Raw genomic sequence first — 24,778 nt, 5'->3', positions numbered from 1 at the left:
GGGAGAACATGCAAACTCCACACAGGGAGGCCGGACCGGGACGCGAACCAGAGACCTCTGCACTGTGAAACCGGTGTGCTAACCACTCGGCTACCGGGCCGCCCCTATTGTTATTATTATTATTATTATTATTATTATTATTATTATTATTATTATTATTATTATTATTATTATTATTATTATTATTATTTTATTATTTTGGCCCTCATGGTTTTTTTGCTGTGCCGTGTGTGTCTGTGTGTGTGCTCATGGGCTTCCAGTGCACAGGCTCAGCTTTTGACAACAGATAATTCTGAAGTGACCCCCAGTGGCATTCAATCCCAGTCATGTCTTTTTCAAACCTACCGTAAAGAGAAAAAAAATGAGGATGAGAACAGTAAATTCTTAAAAAAACAGGAGATGGGATGTTTTTTTTCCCCACATAAAGGACACCGCAGTGTATCTTCTCGCAGAGAAAGTGGCAGCCTTGAGTAGACTTGCTGAAGCACATGCAAAGTATCAAAGCAGGATTTGGTCACCAATCATGTTCATGTTCTAAATTGTTTATTGGATGAGTTGCGGAATATCTGATATGGCCCAGACAGAATCTCAAGTGGCAGCCTGACAAAAAGCCAGTTGAGTTCGGAACTTCTTTTGTCGATCAAGCAAGACTGGAAAAGAATTGCATCTGCAGAGCTTCAACAATTCTTATCTTGATTTCCAAAACACCGCTGGGAGATGTTATGAGGAAAGGTGATGTAACATTGTGGTAAACTTGTCACCGTCACATCTTTTGAGGCATGTGGTGCAGAAAAATTAAAACTGAGTGAAAATTAAAGAAAAAAACATTCAAAGAAAAACATTGCCAGTTTAAACATTACATGTATCTTATTGGTAGCACAATCCACATAATATGTTCCCATTGTCCTGTGTTCTGATTTATTTAGGTGCATTAACTTCATTGTGATTGGGGCTTGTGTTTGGGGTCATTTCTTATATCAGTTTTGGAACTGATGAGAAAGATGTGGTCCACTCATCCTGGGAAAAGCGTATTAAGTCAGTCAGACTAACTTTGGAGGTCTTTATTTTCCCAGCGTTAGTTTCAGGTCCCTTGTGAAATCAGGTTAGAAGAGTCAGGGCCTACTTTTGTTTGAAATATTCCCCTGGGGGATAAAGTACTTTTTAAACATTTACCACAGAGACTACCGGGGTCCTTGTCCTCAGTTTCTATTCCGGGGCGCGGTGCTCATCTGGGTATGTTGTTAAAAGTTAGGGACATATTTCTATGCTTCTATGTTCACCATTCAGATGTATATACAGTATGTTACACAAGATCTGAGTGGATCGACACATTCAATAAACGTACTCTAAAATGCAAAATGATTCCACCTCAACAGGTCATAATCTGTAATATCATCCTAATATGAATACAAACAATACAAACATTGGCAAACTGTGCAATCTTGAACAATTTTTGGTTATTCGCCATTTCCGCACAATGTTTTCACTGGGGTCACGTCATGAAATAGTGTGCATACCGTACATATTGTGAACAACAACTGCAGCCTCGCCCGTGGTTTTATTTCAACTCCCTGCTGAGTTCAACTATTCATTGTCCAAAGGGGAACCCGCCAAGCAAGCAAGATTTGCCTTCTCGTCTTCCACCATTGACACCTGCTGGTAGGATTTGAGAACTGCACCTAATATGGTGAGACTTCATAGTACAGTACTGTATTTGAAATATCCACCAATTTAGTAAAATTAATTATCCCCAGGAGGGTCGCAGGCATACCGTAGCTTTTCCCAGCTGTCTTCGGCTGGTAGGCCGGGTATACACTGAACTGATTGCCAGGCAATAACAAGGCTCCAGAGAAAATTGGAGCTCCCTGAGAAACCTCACGTTGAAACCCAGAGAAACATGTCACAAATTTTGGGGGGAACAGAGATAACTCCACATATAATGGAAGAATTGGACTCCTGAAGCTTATAACTCTGAGGCAGTTGTGCTCACCCTTGGATATCCAAACTTGGTCCTTAAGGGCCAATGTCCTGCCTGTTTTCCAGATCTCCCTGCTCAGAGGATCAGCTATTAAGAAGCAAGATAATGATCCTGGTCATTTGAATCTGGTGTGTTTCCACAAATCCAATGCAAGTTTTTCCAAATGCAAGAAATGATTTTTAGATGGTTCCAAAATGGATAGATGATATTAAGGTGACCCTGATCCATTGCGCAAAGTAGAACGTGTGAATGTGAATACATTGTCGGTTTATATGTCATCTGTTTGGTTACCATTCCAGGTTGTTCCCACGCAAGTGCTATTCAACTCTGTGTTGTGTATCAAAACAATGACGAAACACCCTAAAATTGCTTTTCTTGGCTGGAGTTTAACTCAATCAGAATGCCAAAAAACAACAAATCATCCCATTAAATGTTGCAATTATAAGTGGTTTTACCCAACAATGTATTAAAATACTTCAGGCTGTACATGAAAACAAACAACAAAAATTTCTCGTCTATTTTACCTCCCAAATGGAAAGAAATAGTTAAATGGGGATGATCAAAGGTACAGAAACAACTCCAAAAGGGCAGTGTCACATTAATTGCCAAAGGAGGCGAAGGGACAACAACCGAAATGAATGTTTATTTCATTGGGAGGATAATTGAAAGGAACACATAGGGAAATTATCATTGAACGGATTTTGTAAAATTATTACGCTGAAATAATTTTTCATGCAAAATATTTTGGAGTGTTGAATTGACTCTGTTAAGGCACACACACACACACACACACACACACACACACACGCACACGCACACGCACACGCACACGCACACACACACACACACACACACACACACACACACACGCACACACGCACACATGTGCACCCCCCCACACCATACATACACACCATATAAATAAATATATGGTCACTCATTGACTCATCAGATAATAGAACAGTGTAGTGATATCAACATGTATCGGCTCTTTACATTGAAAAAAAATGTTGAGTTGAATTTACTCAATTTTAATTTGTCAAGTGATTACAAACAGTAGTATTTTTTCAGTGGATGTGTCGAGAAAGAGCAATTTGCCATGCATCTGGCAAAAAAATGCTATGCAACTGGTACTCGTAAGAGGGAGCACATAACTCCTACTCTGGCATACCAGGGGTGGCTCCCTATATACAGTGGGGCCTCGGTTTACGAACACCTTGACTTACAAACTTTTTGGTTTACGAACGTCACATTTATGAAAATTAAACTTTGGCATACGCACTATTTTCGCGATACACCCCCCCACCACGGCTGGCGGAGTAATCTTTGGCGGAAGAACACAAATCGACGACCGAACAGCGTCCCAGCCGGCCTACCTTTCCACACCCCCTTTCTATGAGTGCACACGTCGATCGTCTTCAACGATACTTTTGCCGTTATGGGACCGAAAAAGATGCCACCACAGGCTCGTGTTCAGCCGAAGAAGACACAAAACAAAATAACAGGCGTGGAGAAGAAGGAGGTTACTGAGAAACACAAACGAGGTGTGTGTTTGTGGCGTCACATGTGCACACCGCGGCTGTCATGTGAATCTCAGCCTAACACATCGCTGTGTGTCACTTCCCTGAGAGTAACTTTCTATGACGATTCAACAAATAAAGAGCCCGGTACCGTTCACCATTGCTACCATCCTTCGCCTAAAAGCTTTACACAAAGGCGTTATTTAGTCGATGCTTTCACGTGACTAATGACACTGAAATTGTCACGTGCGAGTTGACAGCTGGGCCGCTCCCGACCTCCGCCAGCTGAAGAAGACGCAAAACAAAATCACCGTCGAGGAGAAGAAGGAGAATGAGGTCCTGAACACAGAAGATTTGATTTGCCTTCTAGAGGACAATCAGCAGCAGGCCATTCAGGAGTTGATGTGCAGGCTTTTATTGAACAGTTCCATCCATAAAAGGCTATGAGAATCATCAACATGATGAATGATAATGTGATGCCTCAGTTTCGTAAGATCTTACAAGTCAGAAAGAAACAGGTGTCAATTAAGAGCCACCAACGACCATCACAAATGTAAATAAAGTGACTTTATTATACAGTGCAGTGTATTTCTTTCATTACAATACAATAGCACATTTATTATACATAGAATGTTGTGTGTAGTTTTAAGGCTTATTTAGTTGAAATTTATATTTTAATGGTTTCCTATGGGAAAAAAATGGGTTACACACTTTTTGCCTTACACACTCTGTCTGGGAACCAATTAAGTTCGTAAGCCAGAGTCTCACTGTATTTTAGAGTTCTTTTCAAGATCTTATTATTTCTCTTCAAATCTTTAAATGGCCTGAATGCAGCTGAAGAAGACACAAAACAAAATTACCGTCGAGGAGAAGAAGGAGGTCATTGAGAAACACGAACGAGGTGTGCGTGTTGATCCCCTAATCACCGATACTGGGACATTTCAACGAGTCTTTTCAAGATCGTATTAGTTCTCTTCAAAACTTTAAATGGCCTCTCTCCTCCGTACCTCTCCTACCTAATCCTCCTTTACACACCTTCCCTGACGCCTCAAGTCTGCTGAGCAGACATTATTATATGTGCCAAAAACTAAACGGAGGCTCAGAGGGGATCAAGACTTTTTCGTTGCTGGTCCCACTCTCTAGAATGACCTGCCACTGAATATTCAGCAAGCTTCCCCGCTGACCATCTTTAAAACCCGACTCAAAATTTAGAATTTGACTAGGCATGATTCAGACTTGATCTTAGTTTTACTCCTGCCTTCCACTATCTTTGTGACTGCTTTATTTCCTGTATATGGTGGCTGTCCATATTAAGCGCTTATTAAGCAAAAATCTTAATAGTTGTTGGTCAGGTTAAAATTCAGATTTACATATTCCAATCATCTGAATGTGACTGCACATGGGGGAAAAATCTTCTTTTCAGTTAATAAGCAACTTCAGCAAACAGCAGAGAGAGGAGGCGCGCTATGTATGACGCAGGACTGACAATGATACAAAAGTTTTGGCTGAGCTGAATCCTGGAAAAGCCGGACGATCTGCAAAAATGTCTGCAGGCCAATTGGAATCGCTCGAAAGAACTTTGGAAACGTACATTCCCAAATCAGAGCTGAAAGAGGTCAAACGCCTCTTATTTGGCAGAGAGATCACGTGAGTTAAAATAGTTTGTTGCTCTCGTTTACTCCATTCACATTCTTTTGCCTCGTCTGGTTGCTGTCAGTTATTTCATCGAAGGAGCCAAGTGAACTTTGATCGGTTTGTTCTGCGGTGTGAACTTCACCCTTTTGTACTCGACTAAACCACTAGTTTTCACAAGACATACATGAGAGGTCACAATGTCTGTATTTGGATAGCCAAGCTTAGATGTAAGCAATGATACTTCTGCAAAGATCAGTAATGGTTCAAGTCCATAAATCCTTGTCGTACGGTGCACTATAATGGAAGCATTAATGTTGAAACTCATCAATGCAAGAGCTGCTATGATGTAGTTTGTGCTATTGCTAACCGCACTATGTGATACTTGAATACTGAATTTCCAATGGGGAACGTTATCGATAGGAAGCTGGAACTGCCACCAGGTGCCCTGGAGGCTGCACGCCAAGTTGACTTTGAGCTGAAAGGCTTCAGATTTGAGGCAGTCGAGGAACAGCTTAGGCTGCCCAGGAGGATTCGAGTGGGACTTATTCAGCACCATATTGTTCTGCCCACGGAATCGCCCGTCCTGGAACAGGTCATTCGAGCAGATGGGAAGAACCCAAATGCACATTTCAATGAATTAACACAACACTGGTCCTTGCCAACAGATCAATGCGATGCACAACCGGATCGGTCAAATAGTGGAAGCTGCAGCCATGTGTGGCGTGAACATTATCTGCTTCCAGGAAACGTGGAGTAAGTGGAAGCTGTGATTATTGTGCAGAGTTTGTAAGATGAGCAAACATTTCTGTTTGACTGACATCTTGGTGAATGCAGCCATGCCGTTTGCTTTCTGCACCCGTGAGAAAGAGCCATGGACGGAATTTGCAGAATCGGCAGAGACTGGAAACACAACTCGCTTCTGCCAGGAGGTAATTCAACAGATGTTATATACATAGGGAGAGACAAAAGTATTGGGACTCCCCTGAATCATCATTCTATAGCCACCAATCAAACTTGAACAGTGACTAAGCCGAATACTCTATGAACAAAAACCTCCCAGAACCTCATCGCACTCCAATGATCTGCTTCATTACTTTTCCCCATATATCACAAGAAGAAAATGCGTTTTTGCATTTTATAATATATATATATATATATATATATATATATATATATATATATATATATATATATATATATATATATATATATATATACAGTGAGACCTCAACTTACGAACTTAATTGGTTCCCAGACAGTGAGTGTGTAAGGCGAAAAGTGTATCTCAAAAACAAATTTCCCATAGGAAACCATTAAAATGGGAATAATCCGTTCCCGGGTTTCCATAAAATATAGTTTGTAACTTAATAAGCCTTAAAACTACACACAACATACCTTATTATATGTATAATAAATGTGCTATTGTATTGTAATGAAAGAAATACACTGCATTGTATCATAAAGTCACAAACTTTGGATACTCCTCATCATTTTTGCTGATTAAAAACCTCTTAATTGACACCTGTTGCTTTCTGACTTGTAAGGTCTTACGAAGCTGAGGCATCACATTATCGTTCATCATGTTGATGATTGACATAGCCAGTCTTTTCTGGATGGAACTGTTCGGTAAAAGCCTGCACATCATTCTGCTTTGCTAAGATTGCCTTCTCCTCCTCGCCCTCAGATGTTCTCGATCCATCCGTTACTGGCTTTAAAATCCTCAATAAATGCTGAACTTCCAGGTTGGCGCATGGCAATATCGTCGTGAATTAGCCGTGCCTTCTCGCATAAAATAGCTTTACTCACGCTGTCGCCGGATAGCTGCTTTTCGTGAATCCAAATTAACAGAAGTTTTTCAACTTCGATGCCCGAGACCGTCGCTTTGAGAGCACGGAAACACCTTTTGCAACAGACGCACCTTGACTGGCATAGTCTACCGAAACATCTGTGCAGAGTCTGGACTGGAAACCCCAAGGTCAAAATGGGAAACACCTCCCAAGGTAGTAGAGATGATATATATATATATATATATATATATATATATATATATATATATATATATATATATATATATATATATACAGTGAGACCTTGGCTTACGAACTTAATTGGTTCCCAGACTGTGTAAGGTAAAAAGTGTGTATCCCAATGTTTTTTTCCCATAGGAAACCATTAAAATGAGAATAATCCGTTCCCAGGTCTCCATAAAATATAATTTTCAACTAAATAAGCCTTAAAACTACACACAACATACCTTATTCTATGTATAATAAATGTGCTATTGTAATGAAAGAAATACATTGCACTGTATAATAGGCTCTCCTGGCAAAAAGGGGAACGAAGGTGCACCCGAAGCTTCAGGCAGAAATTCACCAGGCAGAGCACTAACTCTGCCGGAGCCACGTGAAGGTCTTCTTTTGGGGCCGAACGTAACCCGAGCAGGACCCACGGAAGCCGGTCGACCCAGTTACCGTCCGCTAGCGCGGCCCGTAGCGTGACTTTAAGTGACCGGTGGAAATGTTCACACATCCCATTAGCCTGCGGGTGGTAGGCCATAGTGCGGTGTACCTGCACACCCAAGGACTGCGCCATGGGCGACCAAAGCTCGGACACAAACTGCGGGCCCCTGTCCGAAGTGATATTGGATGGCGTGCAGAAACGTACGACCCAGGACGACAAAAATGCGCGGGCGATATCTGCCGTGGTCGCCATCTAAATTTTATAAAATATAATACATTCTTTTGAACATTCATACAAAAAATATAAATAATATTCAGTTTGAACTTGAAATAACTAGCTTTTACTGGCTCTGGTCTGGTCACTGTTTCGAAATGCAAAATAACTTTGTTTCTTTCTGCCATCCTTGTCTCTTTCTTGTTTCCTGCGCACCCAAGATATTGAAAATGTCTCACGCATTTTAAATGAACGGTCAACAGTTCTTAGGAAGACGAGCACTATCAGGTTTTTTGGGTGTCTTTATTTTAAATGTTTCATTTCCTATAACATCTCTAAGCAAAATGGGATTTGTATTTGACCTGGAAGACATGATTTCTTGCTTTTTTACTATCCGTCCACCAGGTGCACACTCTTTTTCTCTGATGGGAAAATGCTAAGTAGAAACACTATCATGTGATGTCTGCCATCTGATGGTGAATTGTAACATTTGCCCATCCCTGTAGAATTCACAAGCATTATAACAATATGATATTCTCCCACCAGTTGGCACAAAAATACAACATGGTTATCGTGTCTCCAATTTTGGAGCGGGACGAAATGCACAACACTCTGTGGAACACAGCGGTGGTGATATCCAACTCTGGAAAAGTACTCGGGAAGAGCAGGAAGAACCACATTCCCAGAATTGGAGACTTTAACGAGGTCAGCATGTCTGTGTAGACTTCATGACCCCGTCTCGATTTTGTCATGAACCGTCTTTTTTCTTTGCTCTCAGTCGACATATTATATGGAAGGTGACAGTGGCCATACGGTATTCCAAACACAATTTGGGAAGATCGCCATCAATATCTGCTATGGACGCCACCACCCCCTGAACTGGTTCATGTACAGTCTGAATGGTGCTGAGATCATCTTTAACCCTTCTGCGACTGTTGGTGCCTTAAGGTAAGTATTGGTGGACAGCTTGATTTAAGGAGAGGGTGTTTGTCCTCCTAAAAATAACCGTATTCATCTGATCTGATGAAGCAATTAAGCGAGTATTTGAATCATATTTTCAAAACTTTCCTGCAAGAGTTTTGCATTCAGAGATTGTGGGCGGGTGAACTAACTCATTCACTGCCATTCCCGAATGTATTCAGGAATTGAAAATATAACGTAGAGCGCCAATCCCGAATTAGTTCGGGTTTTGGTTTTTCTTGCTGGGGTGCCGATAAATCCTTGGCCAGACCTCTGGCAATGATTTTCCTGTCCACAAGGGGGCTGCATTTCCCCTTTTTTCCATGTTTGTGCTTTTTTTACAGCTTCAGCTGTTGTTAAAGCGCTACATAAACCAATATGTATGTATTGCATTGTGTTTTGGAGAGCCGCCCTCATTTCAAGCTCATATAACTCCAGACCCATATAATTTAGGAATTAACACTTTTCTCTGTTGAAAGAAAATAGTCTGAGGTTTCTTACGCTGCATTGAATGTTTATGTAATCCTAAAAGTCAATGTTCTGTGGGTCCTGGTATTTCAGTGACAATGACAAAAACCCTGACACTGGAGTGGACACATTTTTGCACATGTCCGGCAGAGAATGAGTTAATTACCGGTCGCATGCATAAATTTGACTGCTGATACTACTATGCAATATGACATGGCTGTCTTCTAATCTGACACTATATTCTTTGTCTAGTGAGCCCATGTGGCCTATTGAGGCCAGAAACGCAGCTATAGCAAACCACTGCTTTACCTGCGCAATCAATCGAGTTGGGACGGTAAGTCAGAGTCACCATATAAAAAAGTCAAACGATTGTTTGACTTTTTTATATGGTGATTTTTTTTCATAATCTTGTTTGTAATCACGACGTGAGCAATAACACCTTTTGGATCATGCAGGAGCATTTCAAGAGTGAATTTACATCTGGTGATGGACAAAAAGGTAGGATTGGAACGAAATGTCAATGCATTTATGGTGATATTACTTTCTGAAAAAAAGCAATCAATCGGAAAACGTTTTGGCACAACTTTCATCAGATCTTTGATTTTTTGGGGTGGTGTCTGCAGCTCATCATGACTTTGGACACTTCTATGGATCCAGTTATGTGGCTGCCCCTGATGGAAGCCGCACACCGGGGCTATCGAGAACTCGCGATGGACTACTGGTTGTCGAACTAGACCTCAACCTCAACCGCCAAATTAGTGACAGATGGAGTTTCAAGGTAAAGTGGAAGTGGATAGCTTCACACCCAGGTTCTTATTGTTGAGCCATTGCTCTTTTTGTTTCCTAACCTGAGGTGGAATATGTTTATTGAAATATGGTAATATGGTTACTGTAAACAAAGTCTCATTCCACTGTGGATGGAACTATCCTCTGGAATGAAATTGTCTTTTTCTGTAGATGACTGGGCGTTACCCTGAGTATGCTGAGGCCCTCACCAAGGCGGTCAGACATGACTTCCAGCCAAAAATAGTGAAGGAATAAATCAAAGCAAAAAAATAATCCCTCACACAAGATGTTCTCAACTAATTTCAACAACAACAACATTGCTCCATTTATATTGAGGCTCATATACTCCAGTGTGCTAAAGTACCAACACTTTTTGAGCAACTTATTTTGAGGTCAGACTACATGAATGTAGCTCAATGTTGGGCCAAAAGATTTATCGTAGCAAAACACTTCAAGTGCCTCATAGCCCATTTTCAGTTATCTTGACACACCGTGCCTGTGGCGCGTGACATACTGAACGATTAGTTATCTGGAATGTTTCACGACCACAGTGACAAGTCTGGAATATCAGAATTTTTGCATCTCATGCTACAGAGCGTGACATATCTTACATCTTCTTTTGATTTTTTTTTATTTGTTTTTCGGCATTGGCCAACAGGAAAACAGTGTCTTCCTACTTATAACGACAGATAAAAAATGTTTAAAATTTGACTTGAACGAAAGCGGAAATATTGGAAAGTATACCTACTCAACTCATGTTACTGCTAGTATATTAGCAAACATGGTGTAATTGAACAAATTTGTCACAATGTTTGGGGGGATAATAGGAATGGCTCCGTAGTTTCTTGGGTTTTCCAATACAAATATGACTCACATATAAACAGATGAAAAATACACAGTCTTGTCTCAAAGAGTAAGTAATCCAAGGACACAGGAAGTTTTGTGCATTGAAACTATGACTGACTCCTTAAATCAATGGTCACAAGAATCGCATGTTTCTGATTAAATGTTTACTCAAAATAACAGAATTGTGTGTGGTACGTATAGTGCAACGATTTTCAAACATAATGCCAAACTGTTCACTCTCATTAACAATGAACGCAACAGTCGGTGTGACACTAAGTTTGTTCGTGATCAGAACATGCTCCATCTGTTCGAAACCTTGTACTGCATGAGGCTCATTTGAAGAGAAAACACAGGTATGTTCATGATCCTCAAGTACGATCATTTTTTAAGATGCTTCTGAGATGGAATATTTTGTGGATTCCAATTTCCCTTTAGGCAGAATAAAATCTGAGTTTGGTGCACCTGAATTTTCCCACACAAGCAAATGAACGTATTTATGCATTCTTTTTTATACAAGCCCAATGGCAAGTACTCCCATTAAATTGCTAACTGTACTTTCATGCTCAGTTTGAGTTGATCATGAAGTGTTGAAGATTTTTATCCAGACATAGAAACAAAATATTGGACATTTGTTTTATACGTACACTGCTACATCTATATTTAGCACTAATCATATTGTTAAATCGTTGTACTAAGTTCATCCTGTCTACTTGATATCTAGTTTAAAGCAGATTCTTTACTTACAGACAGTGTAGGTGTTTCGGCGTCTACTTCCGCCTTCCATATTGTTAAATGTCTCCACTTTTGACAGCATTATCATCATAAGGCAGATTTTCATGACCTGAGAATTTCAAAGCCCAACTAGTTTTCCTGTTCCAATTATCCAATTATCGTAAACAAAATGTGACACAAAGCTGAGTTAACAAAATTAAATGTTCATCAAAACATGCATCTATGACACAAAATAATCTTGACATCCTCAAACCTGAATGTCCACCATTTCCAAAAAACCATGAAGCAAGATCAGTATGACAATTCATCTATTGTCTCGGAATACTGTCAAGTTCATGAAAAGCTAGAGTCAAAAATCCTTACAGTAAAAATGATCCGTTCATCTCCAAAAACAAAAAAAGCATGATAAAATAAATAAATAAATCAACATCACTTATTGAGTTCATTCCTTAAACAGGCTGAGTGATGTTGGTTGTCAGAGGAAATGCGGGCGTAGAAGTCTTCTTTTCACGTGAAAGGCAGGACTCATTCCCACCACTGAGGGCTGGTGGTGGGATGGCGGTAAATCAGCAAATGCACTTACTCACAAAGTTCACCGTGTGCATGAGGTGACGTGAAATCCGTATCAGCTGGTTTTAAAAATAAAGAGGATGTCCTCATCTGTCCCGTAGCTCCGACGAGCCTCCTCAAAGTTACTGACAGTGGTGCAGCAGACGCCTATATTGGAACACACAAAACGTCACCCGGTTTTAATTGGTTGTCACCAACATCATATGTTTTATTTTGTTGAAGCATTTCCTAAACATGTAGACACACTTAGATTGAAACATTTGAATGTTAGAACACAATTTGTGTTCCTGCCCATGAATGAAATCAAGTGGTATTTATTACTCACGGTCAGAGTATGCAGGGTTGTTATACAAGACGCAGCCAGTGGTCCTGTTGAAGCCGCGCAGCACGACAAAGTGCCCCTGATACTCTGGCTTCCTGCAGAAACACTTTTGGCCCACAGGGAGGAAGCAGCAGTATTTGACGGACGCAGAGCAAAGTTCACATGTGAGGATGACAGCATTGATGAGCACGATGGCAACATGGTTCTCTTTGAGATGAGACTCGATTTCCTGAATGGTCACAGAGCTGCGGGAAGAACAGTACAAAGTGACTGAGTAGTTTGTGCGACTTTGGACGTTAGGTGGAGTAACGCCTGCAACGGGTCGCTAGTCCATTGCAGGGCACAAAGAGCCAAGCAATTATTTACACCAGCATTTACATCTGGATCAATGCAACGTGCAAGCTGGAATAATGTGAAAAGGGAAAAAAAACTTCAAGCAAGGTGACAACAGCATGCAATCTAAAAAATTAACACTATTCCTGTGCACTGCTGGGCCCAAAAAAATCAATTTGCATTTGTACGTAGAAATAGACTACGTACCATTTTTTCACAACCACGCCTTTGCTCTCAGCTTTAAGGAAAAGTTCATTCACTCGATCTTCCTCCGTATCAAAATGTTTCCTGTAAAAGGACTGCAATGCAGAGGACAAACAATACAATGCCAGATGGAAGTCAGAATCTTGATTAACTTGGATAGGAATCTTTTTCTGAGGAAAGATACCTGATTCCTAAAGCCCTTATCAACTCCCAGCGTCTGTGTGCAAAAGCAATGCTTGATTCCTAGATGGCACATGAGGTAGGCCAAGTCAATCGTCCACACGCTCTCAGTCATTTTAAGTTCCCAGCATGCTTTCTGAAACTGCTCATCAGTGATAGGGTGCAAGTACCTGCCAGGCCAGAAAAATACCAGCTAAATCGTGTGTGTGTGTGTGTGTGTGTGTGTGTGTGTGTGTGTGTGTGTGTGTGTGTGTGTGTGTGTGTGTGTGTGTGTGTGTGTGTGTGTGTGTGTGTGTGTGTGTGTGTGTGTGTGTGTGTGTGTGTGTGTGCGTATGTGTATGCGTGCGTGCGTGTGTGTATGCGTGCGTGCGTGTGAGTGCGTGCGTGCGTGTGAGTGCGCGCGTGTGTGTGTGCGTGTAATCAACTCTTATTTTATTTATTTATTTATTTTTGCAAATATAACTTTGCTGCAAATATTTGTGTTGCACGCCACCAAGATCTGGCATGTCTGATTTAATCAGTGGCTACAATTTCAAGGCTCGAGTGAAAGATTCGTTCAGATTACGATAAAGCTTCGACTTCATGTTCACCTTTGCAGGAAATTATATGTACAACAATACCATCTAATGCTTACTTGAGTACCATCCTGGAGCATGCTAAACCACAGTCCCAGTGATACAATTGTTGAATGACAGGTACATCCAGTAGGACTGCATCATCTGGGAAAAACATAAAGGGCACAATTCTTGAATTCATTGGAAAAGTGGTAGTAGTGGTCCTTTACAACTACGTTGGTTTGTTGACATCAGCTGATGTCACTCACCTGTCATTCTGCTGTGGTCTCTTTCGAAGGAAAATATGCCAACAGCTTTCCCAAATCAAAATGTGTTGTTTACACCTCTAGCATTTCAATAGTTGTATTTCTCATTCTCGATTTTTCGTCTAAAAAAGAACTCAGTTTAGTTAGCTGCCAAGCTAGCAGTATATGTCGTCGCGAGTTTTTTTTTATTTAGTCACCGAGGCTCATTTACGGACTCACACTTACATTGAACACGAAAAAAAAACGTGATGAACGTTTATAAAACAAAACTAATTAAGAACGGCGTTTTACATGTTAAGATGTTTGCGACTCGCCGTAGCTCTTCTTCTACGGTCAATTTGTGGGGGATTAAAACGACAATTTAGCACATACTGTCATCTAGCGAATATTGGATTGGATTGGATTGGATTTGCCTTTATTAGTCTCACAGTGGAGAAATTTACATTTCACAGCAGCAAAGTGATGAAACGAATGAAAAAAAGAAATACATCAGCTGCTGGAAAGGCAGCCGCTCTCGCGGCGCCGTCTTTAAGTCAAAAGAACAACAAAAAAAAACTAAATAACAAATAATATGACAGCACAAAGACGACACAATATTACACAATATTAGTCACGATAACATTTCTTTTTGTTGAGCATCAACTACTGCAGTTGAGAAAAGTACTGTATTTTGCGGATTTTTTTGCCCACATATCCGGCGATGTTTTTTGTGTGTAAAACATTGATTGTTGAGATAATATCGGCCAGTAAAGGTTCATCATTTATATATTCAGGGACGTCGTCAGTCAGGAAGACGGCCACAAGTTCCGCATGTTATGTTGAGCACTATGCAAGTCACTGAATATGAGACTACTGATCAATAGTTAATTGAGTTACACCAGTCTGTATTGAAGTGCTACAGTTTACTTGTACAGTATTGCTTGTGTTTGTGTGTGTTGAGAAAAAGAAACATCAAAACTGTCGCAATAAACATGAATGATTATCTTTGTTTCGATGTACTCAAATGTACTTAGTTAAATTGTGTTCTGTTTATGAATAGGAACAGACACATACACGAGTTTACTTTCTGCATTCTAAAAGAAGTTAATATGGGGGTACATCACTGACATACATAAGTTAATAAATACATACAGGTATTTCTAATACAAATTATTGGAAAAAATAAATGAAATTAGATGTACAGTATTCCGATGGGTCTGTGGCGTCACACGTGTGTATGATTTTGAAGTGCGCTTTTCAACCCTTTCATGTCTTTCAATTCCTTGATCTCCTTGATGTGCGTCTCACCCTGACGCATAGCACAGGCTTGAAAATTGTATAAAAGGAGCTGTCGCGGGACAGAGAGATTGGGCGAACCACGGGGCAGAATCATCTCAGACTCATCTCGGACTCAGACCCAGACAGACACACCGCTCGCAGAGACCTGCTCAGCATCGCACGGAGTTTCACAGCACGACTTGCTCGACTCCACGCCACGATCAAGCTCTGCGCGTCACCTGCCTGGGAGATCTGACAACAAACCTACTTACAAATAAAGAGAACCATCAAACTCTTTATTGGCGAGCCAGCCAGGAGGATTTTTTCCCTCCTCCTCAGCCCAATCAACTCTCCAAATGGGCCACAGGACCCCTGCTCTCATACCACTTCAGTGTTCCACTGGGAAACACTGGTCGAGTAAACCATGCCTTGTGTACAGGGATGTACAAGTGACATAACATAAAATCATATTTAACAGTTAATTCTTCTAAAAGAAATAACTGCAGGGAAGTGGTTGGTAACCATTGGCACATTGACTTCACAGTGCAGTGGTTGTGGGTTCTATTCCAGTTCCGGCCTTCCTGTGTGGAGTTTGGACGTTCTTTTCGGGCTATCTCTGGGTCGTCCGGTTTCCTCCCACTTCCCAAAAACAGACATGGCAACCTGATTGAACACTAAGTTGTCCTTCGGTTTGAGTGTGAGCGCGAATGTTTGTTCATTTCTGTATGCCCTGCGATACCGACGCGAGTGAGGATAAAGCTATTCGGAAAATGATCGAATGAATGAATGAATGTAACAACTGCAATATTTATTGCCATTATATTCAACAACAATTACAATTTACATGAACAATTAGTAGAAGGGATGACATACCATACTGTAACTAGAATCATAACTTGTGATACAGTTTCGTAATGATTTTCTTTTGGGGGATGGGTTTTTTTTACAATAAAAGACCAACATGTTATTTTTATTTAAATAAAAAAAATGCTGCCTGGTATTTATTGTTTGAACATACTTGTACACATAAAATGCTACATATGTACGCATGTCTGGATAGATATAGATACATACTGTACATACATACACACGGACGGACGGACATACATACGGACAAACAGACACGGATAGCTAGATAGATAGATAGATAGATAGATAGATAGATAGATAGATAGATAGATAGATAGATAGATAGATAGATAGATAGATAGATAGATAGATAGATAGATAGATAGATAGATAGATAGATATAGATAGATCTCACAATGATACGTTTAAGGTTTTGTTTCAGTACTGCGAGTTCAAGTGCAAAATGAATGCATCTACAATATGATTAAAGTCCACAGTGATACATGATAGTGATAGTGAAATATCAACCACTATTTACTTTCTATGAAGAAGCCTCAATCACCAACCACTAGGACATACACAAGTTTAACCAGTCTTTTTTCTTGAGTGATATAATGTCAGCAGCATCCCTTTTTACAAGTTTCAGTCACTTGATAACAACAATGAAAAACATTTCTCTTGTCTGAATTTTTCAAATAAAAAGAAGGCATCCATTTTTTTTGGCATAATAGCTATCTATCACAGTTGCAGACAACAAGCTGTACTCAGACAGCAGTCAACAACACCATAGGTGGAAACTGATTTTTTTAACTTAAACCCCCAAACAAAGAAGTGCAAAAAGACAAAGTAATTAAAGCAACACAATGACCCAATGTGCACGACAGCCATACTAAATATGCAGCTAAAATGGGCAGCACCACATGTACAAAATAAACCCAAAATCATACCGACGCCAATTGGCATTGGAGCAGCATTGCAAAACTGCCAGTGTTCTGTCCCCAACTGAATTTGAGTGTCAATTTGAGAGGTTTTATGGTTGCCACAATGTACAGTGTGAGTAAAATGTACCTTGTCCACATAAAGTTAGCCAAAACTTATTCTGTCCTTGAAAAACCACGCAGCTAAAGCATGAAAACTCCACACAGTGAGGCCGGAGCAGGCAAACAGACAAAGTCGATGAAAAGGCTTGCATTGGAGATGTAAATTGTCAAAACTCAAATTCACACCCCATCTAGGCTTGCTTTTCAAACGAGACATTTGCAATATTAGGTTTTGACCCTCACCCCAACCAAAAGGAAATTGTAAGAGCATGACCATATACAGTAAATATGAGGAGCAAGCAGTTAAAGTTCAGCTGTGCATACGTGTAATACGTGAGCTGTACTGTTATATTATTTATTTATTGGGGGCGGGGGGGTCAGTCGTGTTCATGTATTACATTTCCTGCGCGTCAGGTGACCTGGTGTTTTGAATCCATTAGATCAAACACACAGTGCAGAAGTCGCCAGTTCGTGTCCTGCTCCGGCCTCACTGTGTGGCGTTTGCATGTTCTCCCCGGGCCCGCATGGGTTTTCTCTGGGCCCTGCGGTTTTCTCCCACATTCCAAAAACATGCATGGCAGGTTGATTGAACACTCCAAATTGTCCCTAGGTGTGAGTGTGACAGTTTTTGCTGCCCTGTGATTGGCTGGCAACCAATTCAGGGTGTCTTCCGCCTCGTGCCCGAAGACAGCTGGTACAGGCTCCAGCAAAACCCCGCGACCCTAATGAGGAATAAGCGGGACAGAAAATGGATGGATAAATTAAACATGTCTAAAATGGCTGTAAATGTACAAATGCAGAATTGACTTGTGGCAGAGAAACAGGACAAAAAGTTTCACACACACCCCAAAATTAAATATTTTTCCTTGGTCCATGCTACAGCCGTACCTTAATAACGTTTGTAGTAAGTCTGCTCGTTTTTTTTTTTTTGCTTGCAAAACTTCATGCTGACCAACCCCGCAGCTTTACGATACTCGTTTACATTTCTTTTCTTTTGTCCCGTCTCAACAAGACAATGTCTCAAATGTTGTCATAAAGGAGTCGCATTATGCATTTGTCCACGATTCCAAGATTCCCAGGGGTATAACATCAAAGTAACCCAATAATCAAAGATTATGAATACGTTTTACAACTTTTCAGGCCATGGAGAAATTGGCTCATTTTAGGAGCGGGTCGAATGCAGTTCGGTGGTCTGTATCCTGCAGTAATTTAAGTTGGACCAATCATCAAATACAGATTGTGGACATTTATGGCAACACGGAACAAATAGCAAGCATGCTGAGATGTTTATTTTTAAACCTATGTTGTGTTTTTAAGGTGGGGGACAGTTCAAGGCACAATGACTTCTGTAAACTCTTATTTTCTTGTTGTTGAAAACCAATTTTCACATTTGAAACCTGACCAAATATAATTTTTTTATAGCAGTTTGTTGCCTTCAAATTTTGAGTTCACTCAGCTTCCATTTGTGTAGTGCAGCTAATCATTTCACTAACCGAGAAGCTTGGTGTGGGGTTGTCGAATACATCGATGTCCCTTCTTTTTCCTAACAGCGGGGCGGAGGTGAAGAACAGCTCACTGACAGACACATATGAAGAAATAGGTTTCCACACTTGATGACTAGGCATTGCCCAACCGCGTGTCCAGACATTACAACGTCAAGTTTCCATAGTATGTCTCCTTTAAGTCCGTCTCATAATTGTTTGAGTGAATGAAAAAGGGCCCAGGGGTGTCGTTCTCTTCAGGCCCACCATCATGTAGGTTGCCTTCATTTGCGTTGTCGAAGCTGTTCTTGCCGTGGATCTGTTTGAGGTGCTTGCGGAGAACAGGCTTGTGAGCGAACATCATGTCACAGTAGTTACAGCGGTGAGGCTTGTCACCGCTGTGCAGGTTGAGGTGATCCAGTAAAGAGCACTTCTGAGTGAAGGTCTTTCCACAGATCTTACACTGGAAGGGTTTGATGCCGGCGTGAACCCGCATGTGTCGATGCAGGTTGCCCTTCTGCGTGAAGGTCTTGCCACACAGGAGGCACATAAAGAGCTTGTGCATCTTGAGGTGGTTGGCGTATTTTTCCAGCTGCCGGAAAACGCGGCTGCACTTTGGACACTGGTGGTACCACTGCAGTGGTTTGTCATAGTTCCGCTGGTGACTGCTGGGTTTTTCTGCAGGGGTGGATGGAGAAGTTGGACCGAAGGTGTCGTCCGGCATGCTCGGGGGTGCCGTCATGTCGCTTCCACGACTGTCCACGGTGGAATTGATGAGGGAATGTTGGGGCTCAGGGGAGCGCAGGCCCGCTAAAGAGCTGCTGGGAATGGTCGATTCCATTGACTCCACCTTGACTACGCTTATGTCACTCTCTCCCACATCGTGCATGGGATGTGCATCGGTGATTTGAGGAGGGGTTCTGGGCTGTATAATGACATCGTCGTCATCATCATCATCATCATCCTCAGTACTTGTGTCATCCTCGATGTGCTCTACCTTCTGTATTGTCTGCACTGAGCAGTTCTCCTGTTCTCTCAAATCTTCCTCCCTGCTGACTCTTCTCATCTCACCATCTTCCAGCCTGCGAGGAGCCTGTGGCTTGATGAACTTGTTGAGTGCTTGAGTGCACTGCTCAACAATATGGCCCATTTGGAGGAAGCTGGCCACTGTCAGGTAATTGACCAGCTCTAGTTCAGGAAACTCAAGTTGGCCCGTGTAGCAGGACAGCAGCAGCTGCTGGCCAACCTTTGCCTCCTGGATCATTGAGATCTCCACTTCATTGGAGTCCTGCTGAAGGATGAACTGGTCTCTTAAGAAAGACGAACCGGCAGCAAACACCACTTTATGACCTGACACTTTAATTTGATTGATGCGGACAGTAACATCACAGAAGCGCCGCTGGTGCCGAAGGAAGTTCATCTTCTGCAGCATGGAGTCGCCAAATGTGGCAAAGTGGAACTGCAGGATAACCTGGTTCTGGGCCATCGTGAGCTACGATGCACCTGTTGACAAGCATGAACAGCATTGTCAGCATTTTAGATGCAATGAAATGTGATTGTGAGAACAGATACAAGTCGAATCAAATATTAATGAGATACGCATAGTATTCACAGTGCTTCACTATAGCTGAATTTTGTTATGTTGCAGCCTCATTCCAAAATGGAATACATGTATTTTTTCTTCAAAATGCTACATAGAACACTCAAAAATATCAATGTGAGAAATGTGTTTCTCAAAACATTTCAAATTTATTTGCAGCCTTGACCAATCTTAATGATTGTGAAGTAAAATATTCCCCACACAAGGCCTCATTAATGAAAGAATGAATGAATTTGTTCGTCCGTTCGTTAATTAATTAATTAATTCATTCATTCATTCGTTCATCTTCTTCACCGCTTTATCCTCACTAGGGTCAAGGGAGGTGCCGGAGCCTTTCCCAACCATCTTTAGGCACTAGGCAGGAGACACCCTGATTTGATTGTCAGCCAATCACAGAGCACACAAGACAAACAAACAACCACACTCACACCTCAGGGATAATTTGAAGTGTTCAATCAGCCTGCCATGCATGTTTTTGGAATGTGGGAGGAAACCGGAGGACCCGGAGAAAACCCACGCGCACCCTGGGAGGATATGCAAACTCCACAAAGGAAGTCCGGACCGGGATTTGAACTCATGACCTCTGTACTGTGAAGTCGGCGTGCTCATCACTGGGTCACCAGACTAATATTAATCTGTATAGCTAAGGTTTCTCGTAAAATAATACAGCGTTTTTCCTGCATTCGAAATTGAGTGGTACCCGCTCAAGCTAATTTTGTGCTTCCCTACAGCCAGACTGATTATCGTTCAACATTGAGTGAACGCTGGCGCGTGTGGCTGCCACTGCTCACCCGCAGAAGAAATATCCTGTGACTGTAAAGTGTCCTTGAGTTTTGAAAGTCGCTTATGAATGAAATATATTACTATTGTTATTGTTGTGATTGTTTTTATTGTTGTTTTCGTCGTCATCATTATTATTATTAGTATTATTATTATTATTACAGTGGGACCTTGGCTTATGCACTTAATTGGTTCCCAGACAGAGTGTGTAAGGCGAAAAGTGTGTATCCCAAAAATTAATTTCCCATAGGAAACTATTAAAATGAGAATAATTCGTTCCCAGGTCTCCATAAAATACAATTTTCAACTAAATAAGCCTTAAAACTACAAACAATATACCTTATTCTATGTATAATAAATATGCTATTGTATTGTAATGAAAGAAATACACTGCACTGTATAATAAAGTCGTTTTATTTACCTTTGTGATGGTTGTTAATGGCTTGATGGAATGGGGTGGCAGGTCGGAGGGAATTGCTGTTTGGAAGGAGTCACATTCCATAAGGACTGTAATTAAAGAAATAAACTGTACTTGTAACCGGCCTCAGGCCTAGGAGGTACCTGAGTCGGTTCAAATGCGTCACAGGCAGGTAGCACTGTGAACGACGAGGAAAGACGACACGAGACAACCGTGTTAATCAGCTTCACACAACGGCATTTATGACAACTCATCAAAACATCAATTCAGCAATTTCAATATCAGAATACATTCATGTGTAGATCTATACATTCAACATCTATACATTGTATATATCCTCCACATTCGCACATGCTTATGCACGTCTGCCCGCTCGTGTGTGTTGTACTGGGAACTACAATTGACATCCAAAAATCCAAATTCATCAAAGCCACAAAATATTCATCAAAGCCACAAACAAGGTTTCATATCTAGCATCGCCCAATAAGTCCCCAATTACTTTAACATCTTGAGAATGTCTAACACTTATTATTTTGAATACCTGTGAACGACGAGGAAAGACGACACGAGACAACCGTGTTAATCAGCTTCACACAACGGCATTTATGACAACTGCGCATGCGTGAGCTGAGCCTACATCGCCTTCCTCTGTTCCATTCACAGGCGCGTAGCGCCCTCTCCTGACTTGGTAGTCTAATCGACTAACATACAATAACAGAGGTCGTTTCTAACCCCCTACATACTATATTATAAAGTCGTTTTATTTACCTTTGTAATGGTCGTTGATGGCTTGATGGAATGGGGTTCAGACTTCCTGTGTTACAAAAGTCCGGTTAGGCATCTTTTTCCAAAAAAGGCCGGTCTCATCTGCATTAAATACTTGCTGAGGAACGTAGCATTCTTCTTTCACCATTTCGAGGAATGATCCCTCTTCGGCTTCGGCAGCTTTACTGTCAGAACTGGCTGCCTTACCATGACGAATAACGCAGTGAATCCCTGTACGGCGGTTAAAGTTCTCGAACCATCCGTTGCTAGCTTTAAAATCATCAATAAACGGCAAACTTCCAGGTTGCTGCATGACGATATCAGAGTGAATTTGCCGTGCATTCTCGGATATACAGTAAAGTCTCGTTATATCGATATTCTCGGGAGTCGGAAAAAATATCGATATAACCGGACTATCGATATATCCGATCCTGCGGCATGTAAATTTTCTCCTTGCGTTCATAGAAATAGTATCGTAATAAGCAGTACTATCGATATAACCGATATCGATATAACAAGACTTTACTGTAATTGCTTTATTCACGCTGTCGCCGGCTAACTGCTTTTCGTTAATCCAAATTAACAGAAGTTGTTCAACCTCTTCTATTGCCCAGACCGTTGCTTTGACAGCACGGAAAGACCTTTAGCAATACACGCACCTTTAATAGCTTCTTTGTTGCGAAGGATGGTAGCAATGGTGGACTTAGCATATTGCTACTGAAGTCAGACAAACGCACACATCGTTCGTATTTCTCAATGATCTCCTTCTTCTCCTCGACTGTAATTTTGTTTTTGTGTCTTCTTCGGCTGAACACGAGCCTATGGCGGGGTCTTTCTCGGTTCCACAACAGCAAAAGTATCCGTGATAAATCCTTGAAGACAATCGACGTGTGCACTCAGAGAAAGGAGGTGTGGAAAGGTAGGCCGGCTTTGGCGCTGTTCGGTCGTGTGGTTTGGTGTTCCTTCGCCGAAAATTACTCCGCCAGCCGTGGTGGGGCGGCGCTCCGTATGTATCCCGAAAAGTAGTGTGTATGCCAAGGTTTAATTTAACGTTTGCAAACCGAAAAGTTCGTAAGGCAAGGTGTTCGGAAACCGAGGTCCCACTGTATTCTTATTCTTATAAAGCTCCAGAAGCAATTGATGACGGATTAAATAAAAATAAAATCAATGAATAAAACTCCCAAAATAAAAATATTATTGTTTCAGATTATTTTTAATGTAAGACACTGCAGCATGCTATTACAGCAGTGGTCACCAACCTTTTTCTAACTGCGGACTGGTTAACGCCTGAAATTTTACAGCGGACCAGGGGCGTGGGGAGATAAGAAACGTGAATCCTCTGTGTACTCAAATAGATCTGTTTTCATGTCACTTGCAAGCGGCGTTAAAATTAGGCACAACATTTTCTGCAAGCAAACTACCAATGTCCTGTGGAAATTACATAGGAAATTCAAAGGAGTATGAGGACGTTTAGAAATAAATGTTGTGACAGTTTATTGAATATACTGTAGGAAAAGACGTTGAAGAACTACAGTCGTGTGCCACAAATCACGATTGGCGATGTTATTACAACGTTACCTTAATGTAATACCCACATAATATTTGCAACTGTGGACATGTTCCCTGTGTGAATTTGGAAAGATAGCTTGTTTAACAAAGTGACTCGCCGTCAAAGACACGATGTGACGCGACTGCTAACAATGAAGAGTGCCCGTGGTCTTCTGCCTCTTGAGCGTTCAACCTAACCTGTTTTTGCATCACAGAAGACCGTAATGCCAACGGCTAGGTGGCTAACTTCTATTGCGTTGAACGCTTAAATGATACAGATACACTCACCGTGGTGTTAGAGGTTGTCGTCTCGAAAACAAAACCGTAGTGGGCGGCTTCTTCCTGGCCAGTCTTCTCCGTTCCGGTTATCATTAGATCGCTTGAGACCCAAAATGTTTTGCTCTCAACGTTAAAAAGAGCACACCGCCTCCCCTTGCATTGGAGTGTAATTGTACACGACCGCAGATTGATTCTGCAAAGCACAAGTACAGTACTGAAATACAGTACTGTACTGCAGATTCAAGTACAAATGTTGATATACTGTACTGTAGATTCATTCAGAGAAGTACAATTACTGCACATTGTTGATGTGTCGTTCGCTAACTAAGTTGTTCTTAGAACCGGCCCTTCATAGGGAACCGCTTGAGCAACTGACTTAATTCCCTCTTCGGTTGAAGCCGCACGTGATTGGTGAAAATCCGTGGTAAAAGACGGGGGGGTTACACACACGCACACACACACGCGCACACAGACACACGCGCGCACATACACACACACGCACACACACACACACACACACACACACACGCACACACACGCACGCACACCCACACGCGCGCGCGCGCACACACGCACACACACGCACGCACGCATGCCACACACACACACACACACACACACACACACGCACACACACACACACACACACACACACACACACACACACACACACACACACACACACACACACACACACACACACACACACACACACACACACACACAAAATGGGT

General features: G+C 41.5%; 3 protein-coding genes across 4 annotated transcripts; 1 reads left to right on the top strand and 2 right to left on the bottom strand.

Annotated features, from left to right (window-relative positions):
* The first annotated feature begins 4,988 nt into the window (after nt 1-4,988).
* Nucleotides 4,989-12,133, top strand: upb1 (ureidopropionase, beta). The gene is made up of 10 exons (XM_088994890.1): nt 4,989-5,145; nt 5,554-5,725; nt 5,799-5,886; nt 5,968-6,062; nt 8,353-8,511; nt 8,585-8,754; nt 9,487-9,568; nt 9,690-9,732; nt 9,858-10,012; nt 10,192-12,133. The coding sequence occupies exons 1-10, from the start codon at nt 5,042-5,044 to the stop codon at nt 10,273-10,275; spliced, it is 1,152 nt and encodes a 383-aa protein (XP_088851016.1). The 5' UTR covers nt 4,989-5,041; the 3' UTR covers nt 10,276-12,133.
* Nucleotides 12,134-12,174: 41 nt separating this feature from the next.
* gucd1 (guanylyl cyclase domain containing 1) lies at nt 12,175-14,340 on the bottom strand. Its single transcript, XM_088994891.1, has 7 exons — nt 14,253-14,340; nt 14,031-14,149; nt 13,842-13,926; nt 13,212-13,377; nt 13,031-13,122; nt 12,494-12,735; nt 12,175-12,315 (listed from the first exon to the last, which is right to left on the bottom strand). The coding sequence occupies exons 2-7, from the start codon at nt 14,035-14,037 to the stop codon at nt 12,224-12,226; spliced, it is 684 nt and encodes a 227-aa protein (XP_088851017.1). The 5' UTR covers nt 14,038-14,149; nt 14,253-14,340; the 3' UTR covers nt 12,175-12,223.
* Nucleotides 14,341-16,071: 1,731 nt separating this feature from the next.
* On the bottom strand, nt 16,072-24,203 carry zbtb26 (zinc finger and BTB domain containing 26). Of its 2 annotated transcripts, XR_016114757.1 has the most exons (3): nt 24,054-24,203; nt 18,667-20,157; nt 16,072-17,895 (listed from the first exon to the last, which is right to left on the bottom strand). XR_016114757.1 is itself a non-coding variant. In XM_088994885.1 (2 exons), the coding sequence occupies exon 2, from the start codon at nt 20,138-20,140 to the stop codon at nt 18,821-18,823; it is 1,320 nt and encodes a 439-aa protein (XP_088851011.1). In that variant the 5' UTR covers nt 20,141-20,157; nt 24,054-24,203; the 3' UTR covers nt 16,072-18,820. The 2 variants fall into 2 exon arrangements, 1 of the variants encoding a protein (XP_088851011.1); XM_088994885.1 differs by having other exon boundaries at nt 16,072-20,157.
* Between the last annotated feature and the right edge of the window lie 575 nt (nt 24,204-24,778).

Source organism: Hippocampus bargibanti, linkage group LG04, assembly GCF_051943395.1.
Source record: "Hippocampus bargibanti isolate YZ-2025 linkage group LG04, ASM5194339v1, whole genome shotgun sequence".
NCBI classification, from domain to species: domain Eukaryota; kingdom Metazoa; phylum Chordata; class Actinopteri; order Syngnathiformes; family Syngnathidae; genus Hippocampus; species Hippocampus bargibanti.
The sequence above is the reverse complement of the archived record's forward strand: the minus strand, read 5'-3'. Positions and strand labels throughout refer to the sequence as shown.

Coding starts and splice junctions, on each gene's coding strand:
- upb1 (XM_088994890.1), top strand. CDS start 5,042: ATGTCTGCAGGCCAATTGGAATCGCTCGAAAGAACTTTGGAAACGTAC. Junction 5,146..5,553: donor TTATTTGGCAGAGAGATCAC/GTGAGTTAAAAT, acceptor CGTTATCGATAG/GAAGCTGGAACTGCCACCAG. Junction 5,887..5,967: donor CTGCTTCCAGGAAACGTGGA/GTAAGTGGAAGC, acceptor TGGTGAATGCAG/CCATGCCGTTTGCTTTCTGC.
- gucd1 (XM_088994891.1), bottom strand. Junction 13,123..13,211: donor ATAAGGGCTTTAGGAATCAG/GTATCTTTCCTC, acceptor TCTGCATTGCAG/TCCTTTTACAGGAAACATTT. Junction 12,316..12,493: donor CAACCCTGCATACTCTGACC/GTGAGTAATAAA, acceptor GTTCCAATATAG/GCGTCTGCTGCACCACTGTC.
- zbtb26 (XM_088994885.1), bottom strand. CDS start 20,140: ATGGCCCAGAACCAGGTTATCCTGCAGTTCCACTTTGCCACATTTGGC.